The following is an 8,309-nucleotide window of genomic DNA, read 5'->3' as shown; positions in this document are numbered from 1 at the left end:
AAGTCTCGGACATTAGGTCCAAAATTCTTAATGAGTGTCACGACGCCCCTTCTGGTGGACACCCCGGGGTACACGGGACATTAGCTTTAGTGAGACACTCTTTATTGGCCAAAGATGAAAGGATATGTAGAAGATTATGTCCTCAAGTGTCAAATTTGTCAAGCGAATAAAGCTGAACGCTTTAGGCAGGCTGGGATGTTGCATCCTTTGCAAATCCCAGGTAATAAGTGGGAATGTATTTCCATGGATTTTATGAGCGGACTGCCAAGAACACGTCAAGGCCACGATTCTATTTGGGTTGTGGTGGATCGCTTGACAAAGATGACTAGATTTTTATCTACACGGAAGATTGTTACAACTACGCAATTAGCAAGGCAGTTTATCGAGCAATTGTTTAGATTGTACGGTTTATCAGCAATTGTTTAGATTGTACGGTTTATCGCAGGACATCGTCAGTGATAGGGACTCTTAAGTTTACAAGTGACTTTTGGCGGCTTGTTTTTGAGAAGTTGGAAACAACTTTGAATCTGAGTTTCTCAGATCATCCTCAATATGATGGCTAGACTGAAAGGGTGAATCAGACTTTGGAGGACATGCATCGTGCATATGTCTCCAAAAGACAAGGTTCATGGGAGGATTACCTTCCTATGTTAGAATCTCAACAGTTTTAAGCATACGAGTATCGGTTTTAGTCCTTTTATGCTTATGTACGGATTTCGACCTAGATCACCTGTTACCATGGACTTCAGCATGATGCAGCGCGTACTTTTTTGCAAGATATGCAAGAAATGTTACAAGTTGTGAAGGAATCTATTAGAAGCACTCGAGACAGAGACATATTTTATTCTAACAGACATCGTTCACCGAGAGAGTTTTTTGAAGGAACGATGGTGTATTTGCGAGTTCCGAAAGATCCCGAGACTTTACGGATGGGTCGATCTCTGAAACTATCCTCTAGATACTGCGGACCATTTCGGGTTAAACGTTGGATTGGTTCACTTGCATATGAATTGGACTTGCCTTTTCATGTGAAAGTTCATCTCGTATTTCATGTCAGTAGACTTAAGGAAGTACTAGGTGGAATAGACAAGTTAGTTACTCAAGAAATCATAGATATTGAGGATATGACATTTGTGCCACACGAACTGGAAAAGATTCTTGGATTTCATGAAAGACGATTGCGGCATACGCTACTCATGGAATACAAGATCAAGTGGAAGGATCGTGTGGAGGAGGATGCTACATAGGAGACATTGACTACCCTTCAGAGGCATAACCCTGGGTTTTTTACTGAGGTTAGGAGTGAGCTCTTAGCGGAAGGGGAGTATGTCATGTGCACAGAGTGTATCTATCGTGTGCAACATGCACACAATGAAACCAGACGGGATCTTGGATGCAATGGATAGACACTTCAGATGCCAACAAAGATATGAGAACACACCGGGAATAACCATAAACAATGTCAAAACACAGCACTGAGCCGGAACATCCGGCCCCCCATAGGAACTTCTTTATTCACACAAAAGCTTTTACAAGATACCAAGTGTCACCAACCTGGACATTTTCTAGTATGAAAGGGGTCTGGTGGACTCCAAGATGTCTAAATATTTGGAAAGTACAAGCTTTGGGAATGGGGGATTATCCTAGAATACAAAGGACCACATTCCTAAAATTTAGGAGAGATGCTATTTTTCGTCCGACTCTGATGGAAATTCTGTTCGCGTCATTACATCTGGAATTGAGAAGATACCAAGAGTTGGCAAAGTGCCTATGACAGAATGTCTACCAGTTGGGATATTTTTAGAGATAAAGTTTATGGAAGGACCCATCTCTTAGATTGGGACATGTGGCAAGAAAGTGGACCAAAGTGAGACAAGTGGCCTGACACTTATTAGAAAGTGGATCAAAGTGAGACAAGTGGCCTCACACTTGTCACTTCTGCTATTGTGTGGCTCTCCACTTGTCATTGTAGCCTTCTCTTGCCATTTTAGCTCATGGGAGGCCTAAATCTATAAATTGGAGCCCTCTCTCTTCATTAATGGAGGCTCTCTTGCTGCACACTAGCCTCTACCACCATTACAGGCTGCCCTAATGATGGCTACTCTCGTTCTCTTTCTCTTGAAGGCTGCCCATGAAGAATACCGGCTGTTGGGGACTGTTTTGGAGGCTTCCATCGCGAAGAAATACTGAAGGCAAGGGTATTTAATCATTTATTATGATTTTCAGCATTTGTACTTGTTGTACCAGCCCTTTAACTACTGTACCAGCCACTGTATTGGCTGTACCAACCCTTGTACTTATTGTACCTGCTGTACCAACTTTTGTACTTGTTGTACCAGCCACTGTACCAGATGTACCAGCTTCCAGCCACTGTACCTGCTATACCAACCACTGTACTTGCTGTACGAGCATTTGTACTTGTTGTACCTGCTGTACCAGCCACCGTACCTACTATACCAGCCATTGTACCGACTGAATGTAGCGTTGTACTTGCTGTACCAGCTCTATTGCATGAAGACCCGTGGTTTTTGGGGAAGAATCAGTACCCACACGGAGGTATATGGATTATATTATTGGCTCGGCATTTCTACAGTCTATGTTCCGGCTTGGTTGCCTCGTGTTGCGCTGTGTTATGGCATTTGTATATGGATAATCCGGCATCTCCCGTGGGGAGAGTAAGGCCCTCAAAGCTTGTACATGATATTATTCTCCTTGGGTAATAAAATACTCCAAGGGGGGGGTCAGCCCATTCCGGCCTCTATGTGGTGTCACATATGCAAGCTCCATTTTCAGCATTTGTGGACGTTTTGTCCAGCTTTCATGTTTCATGCAAAGTGATGATGGATATGTGTTAAGGCTGTGGCCATGTTTAAATGTTTTAATATGCATTGATGGTATCAACAAGTGTGTCAAAGGCCCTATTCCCCCGGGCACCGCCGCGAGTTACACCAAGGTGCGGGTGCATACAGCACCGGATTTTCCACAAAGCATCAGCACAAAAACTCTTGCCTAGAACTCAATCTAGAGCCAAGATACAAACATAGCTCTAGAGGCTATCCAAAACTGTTCCAAAACAGTCCCCAAAATCAGCTCATAAACCATCCATAAATTAGTCCCGTATGGAGCCAAAAGCTGCCCCGAACTCCGTGCCAAATCAGCCCCAAAATTGGGCCTCAAATCAACCCCGAAGAAAGCCTCAAATCTGTGCCAAAAACTGTCACAAACAGTCCCAATAATCAGCCCGCAAAACACCGCCCTTTTGCTTGCCAGGGCACCAGGAAAAAGATTAGCTGACAAACCACACACGGGTTTGACTGTAGGGATGCTGTACGGCGACCATGTAGTGCTGTATGGCTGTCGTACTGCTGCTGAACCATTGCTGCAGTGTATGACCAGCACAAGAAAGAGACAAGAGCCAAGTGGTTGCTGTATTGTGTGCAGCCAGTCAGAAAAGAGCACCACTGCTGCAGTCGACCAGCCCCAAACCGAGAGAGAATAGGAATTCAGCTGCAGCCGGCTGTACGGCCAGCAAAGCAAGGAGAGAAGTCCAAAAAGATGCTGGTCGCTTCTGATCTCATGCGCCTCCCCTCCTATAAAACAGCCCCTCTTCCCCTTTTAATAAAGTTGACCAGCTCTATTTATAAGATGGTGATTTTTTGTTTTTGCCAAAAGAGGCTGAGTATGCCCAAAATATCCACTTTTATGTTTTCCTTGGCTTGTACTCCAAGTTTTATCTCAAAAATATCAACTTTATGCTTTTCTTGGCTTGTACTCCAAGTTTTATCTCAAAAATATCAACTTTATGCTTTTCTTGGCTTGTACTCCAAGTTTTGGCGCAAAAATATCAACTTTGTGCTTTTCTTGGCTTGATGCCTAAGTTTCATCTAGGCACCTCGTTTTGTCCACTTGTCCAAGCCCAAGAATAATAGTATGTCCAGTCCATCATTAATGATATGTGAACACACCGACTTATTATAAGTCACTTTCATGAATAAAATCCCATGTTGATTGGTCGGTGCATCTTGCTAGTTAGCTCAACTCGTGGCTCGGTAGGGACAGCCAGGTCTTGTGGGTTTTGCCCACGGCTGTCATGGTTGGGTGGTGAGTCAGGCCTGCACCCCTTTCACGTTTTATGGCTTTGTTTTGCAGGTTTCGAGTCTTGTTTCAGGATTTCTCTATGAGGAGACCCTTGGGGACTTGACAAGGATGCCTTGATCTCTGATGTTTGATAGGCTGCGTGGAGTAGTGACAGTCCAGGGAGAAAGAGAGGTATGCATGAGGGGATTGCAGCATGCACGACACCACCACTGTGGGTGGGGATGGATAAGTGGCCACAGGAAGGTGCTGCAGGAGGAGCAGGGCTGCTGTAAAGGCCTGAGATGCAGTAGCAGAGGTGACCATGGAGCCCCCCTTCATGGTGGAGGAGGCAGGAGAGCAGATATGTGGGCAAGGGTCCCTCTCTATGAGAGGAGGCGGATGCTCCTTGTAGAGTCAGAGGCCCCTCTGTGCGAAAGGGGGCTATGACAATTAGCCCAGATTTTGCAGACGCGAACGAGGAGAGGGGGCGCTTTCTGCTGGGGCAGGTGAGGGCTCCCGAGTGTGGGAGGGGGTGGTGGCTATTTTTACGGTTAAAAGACCCCCATATCGAAGAATGTTAGTCCTGACATTCGCTGGGATGACTCTGGAGTTCATGGAAAACGACGACTCTGCCAGGTAAGATCTTGGTAAGATACACATGCAATTTGAGCCATATACCCCGTTGATGATATAACTGTATCTAGGTTCAAATTAGTAGTGTAATACTGGCAATCCTTTTGTTGTTAAGGTGGTGGAAAATGCGTTTTCATGGGAATGTTCAGGCACTATGCCTACAGATGAGCGTATCCTTGGCATATATGGAATGGGGGGAATAGGCAAAACTTTTTTATGCCCCGCTTTACTAAACTTTTACAGCAATCCGGAGTTCGAAATGAAAGTCTGTCACATTGAGCTCGATTCTGGACGCTCTGAAAGCAAAGAAAGAAAGCTCCAGAGAATCCAAAAGATTTTAAAAGCGTTGACAACTGTGTCGCGTGAGCTTGTGAACAGTGCAGTTGACGTCGAGCAGGTATTGAGCTTTTTCTGCTTCTTGATGACTGGCCATAGTTTTAGTTCGTTAAAATAGGCATACAGTTGTAAGATTTCTCAGTCCATTTGTTGACACAGGATTAACTTAGATCAGTGGCATATTGAATGTGATTTTGATTGATTGGAAGTACACTTGAGAATAGCTAGAGAGGACTCTAATTAGATTCCAAGTGAATTGATTCATGGTTACAGGGGCTGTACCTGCTGAAACAACATATTTGCGACAGCACTGCGTTTTTGGTTGTTGATAATGTATGCATGGAATCCATTGAGGAAGCATCTTTGTATTTGGAGAAGGGGTTTGCCAAGGGGAGCAAAATCATTGTCATCGGACGCAGCGAGGAGATTTTGAAGAAGGTGCTCGGGAAGCATATTGTGAAGTCACGCTTGCTCAGTATGCCTGGGCTCACTGAGGAAGAAGCAATCCAACTTTTTGTGGAGAAATTGGGGGATGTTGAGGAACTCTCAAGTGAGCAAATGAATGTCGTCTCAGATTGTGTGAGGTTATGCCATTTTGTGAGAGCTAATGAGAAATCTTATTACCACCCTCTTTTACTAATCCAGCTGGCCTCCTGAGTGGGACAAGAGTGTGAAAAGGTGGCAATCAAGAGGTACCTCTTCAGTTCCAGTGTCTGTGCTGCAATGCCTTCAGATCGGCTATGATGCATTGACAGAAAGGGAGAAGCAAAGTTTCTTGGACATCGCCCTGTTTGCTCCTTCCACTAGGAACATGTTGGAAATAGTGGAATGGTTGAGTGTGGTGAATGATGAAGAAGAGGACCTCAGCCAAAGGGTAAAATAGTTTCTCTGAGGTTAAACTGGATCTGGCATTTGCTTGGACATTGGTATTAAGATTAATTAGTGTTCAATCCCTGACAAACTCGTTAACTTGTTTAATGTCGCAGCTGATTAATGTACTGAAGAGAAGAGCATTTCTGACGAACGATGAGAAAGGGAGTTTTAAAGTCCACACCTTACACAAGGAGATGGCCCTAAGGCTGGTGGACGAGGCAGCTAGTGTGTCCAATTACATAGTTCGGGATTCAGCTAAGTTCAATCAAGGGCTGTTGGATGTGGTCACAAGTGGACGCAGAATAGTGAGGGTTGCCATCACCGGCTGTGAATTTGGAAAACGTGCGTCTATGCTGGATCTGTCGACATTGCCTCTACTGCAGGTGCTCAAGCTATCAGGAAACAGGGGCTTGAGAGCAGTAAGGCTAGGAAGAAACAGGGTTTTGAAGAGCCTTGAAGTGGAATCAGATTCACGGGTAGTGATTCGTGGACTAGGGAATTGCTCGTTGTTGGGATGGATCTCGCTTGAGAACTGTGATGTGAAAGTAGAGTGGTTGCAGCAGTCAGTGGGCGGCGCAGCTGGTAGCTGCTGCAATGAGATTATTTTTCCTGCGAGTCCATTGCCTCATGGGCTGCGATGGGTGCGGCTGGAAGGAGGTGAGGCTGGCCGACTGATTTCAGTTCTGAAGTGGGCTTGTAGGGAGCTGGATAGATTGGCGATGATCAACATGCAGGTACCGCCAGCCTTGAGGCTACCGAATCTCAGAATGCTGAAACAGTTGATTCTAATGGGCTGCGGGGGATTAAAGGTGGTTAAGCCTTGATTCATCTTTGGCCAGTTTGGAAGAGTTGCGCTTGGTAAATATAAAGGATTTAGTGGTTATAGATGGGCTGGGGGATCTCCGAACATCGCTGAGAATGGTGCAGATTAGTTTTTGTGACCGCCTGCAAAGGATCGGGAATGATATTGATCCCAAGCTGCTGCCTGCACCTCCGTCGGATCAAGCACTGCACTTGGAATGCCTCCACCTAATTCATTGCCGGAATCTGGTCAATTTTAATGGCTTGGGTCACATCAAGACACTCAAAAACCTCATCATAGGTGGCTGTAACAAGCTGCTCTCACAGCAGACTCCTGCCATCAACGCGATCTTGAGCGACTCCCCCCACCTGGAAACTCTTGATCTCGAATTACATCACAACTTGAAGCCGGATATCAGCAAACTCACAGCGCTGAAAGATGTGTTTCTGGATGGATTCGCCGACAGTGCAACGCTCCGTCAATTCCGATTCTTGAATCCTGAACGTTTCCAGTTTTGGGGGCTGACCATCCCTCCCACAGAGCTTCTGCAACTGCTCACACCTGACATTCCATTACACATTCGAATAGGAGTCATAGAACAGTTAACCAATTACTTGGAGGTCAGTGCTCTTGCTCCACCAAATTGTACTCATCAAACTGCATTCCTTAATTTTGCGCTTTTTGTGCTCACAGGAGGAGGATCATGCGAAGGAGATTTGCAGGCTTCTGATGGGGACTTGGGCGCATGCACTGGATTTGCTTTTGGATCTGCTGGCGATGCCGTCAACTTGGGTTGAGCAGAATGAAATCTGCCGCTTTTTGTACAACCTGCAGGGATTGAGTCATGAAAGCAATGTACGCCAACTTATCTCTCACATCTGGTGTAAGAAACAAACCCTCCCTTTGGTTCCTCACCATGAACAGATGCTTCCATCGCTTTGGCTTTTGCCGTTTCTCCACTACGCTCACATGCAGCTCAGAGTGCCTCTCCAAGCCTATGCTATCCACATCTCCAAACCTGCCATCCAGATATTGTCGATGCCATGTACGCATTTTCAAGAGACGAGGATGTTATCCGAGAGATGACGAAACAAACCAGCTACAAGTGGGCGGAGACACGACTTCTACAATTCTTTAACAAGAATGCACAGGCAGCGAATCGAGTTCAGCCATGAGTGTAATGTAAAATTTGCAATTCAATAATGGATAACAAAAGTGCAATATATGCATTTTGTTGTAGAACTTTTACTATCCCTTGTACCTTGAAAAGAGAATAGGGGGATACATAGGAGACACACCTAAACCATTGTTTCTCTTATTTTATCAACACATACAAGGTAGAGAAGCTCCATAGCTTTCCTTCATTGCACACCACAAAACACAACACATTTTTCTAGTGATAAGTTCACACTGAAATAACCTAAGTCTAATGTCCACACACTTGGCCAGCTAGACGGGGCCATTATTGTCCATACACAGACTGCTAGACTGGTCTCCACACGCTACTGCTATCCACCAGATCCCGATGAGCTTGCATTCTTAACACTTCCCTTCAAGCTCACCATATCCATCTCATGTACTCCACACT

General features: G+C 45.2%; 1 protein-coding gene across 1 annotated transcript; it reads left to right on the top strand.

Moving 5' to 3' along the window:
• Nucleotides 1–4,520: 4,520 nt before the first annotated feature.
• Nucleotides 4,521–7,893, top strand: LOC147611334 (disease resistance protein Roq1-like). Its single transcript, XM_086784887.1, has 6 exons — nt 4,521–4,583; nt 4,636–4,713; nt 4,826–5,107; nt 5,320–5,920; nt 6,033–7,341; nt 7,415–7,893. Exons 1-4 carry the CDS (start codon nt 4,521–4,523, stop codon nt 5,701–5,703), a joined length of 807 nt encoding a protein of 268 aa, XP_086641013.1. The 3' UTR covers nt 5,704–5,920; nt 6,033–7,341; nt 7,415–7,893.
• Nucleotides 7,894–8,309: the final 416 nt, after the last annotated feature.

This window comes from Cibotium barometz, chromosome 47 (genome assembly GCF_041138505.1).
Source record: "Cibotium barometz isolate CiBa-2024 chromosome 47, ASM4113850v1, whole genome shotgun sequence".
Classification (NCBI taxonomy): domain Eukaryota; kingdom Viridiplantae; phylum Streptophyta; class Polypodiopsida; order Cyatheales; family Cibotiaceae; genus Cibotium; species Cibotium barometz.
Note: the sequence above shows the minus strand (reverse complement) of the source record. Positions and strands in the feature narration are given on the sequence as shown.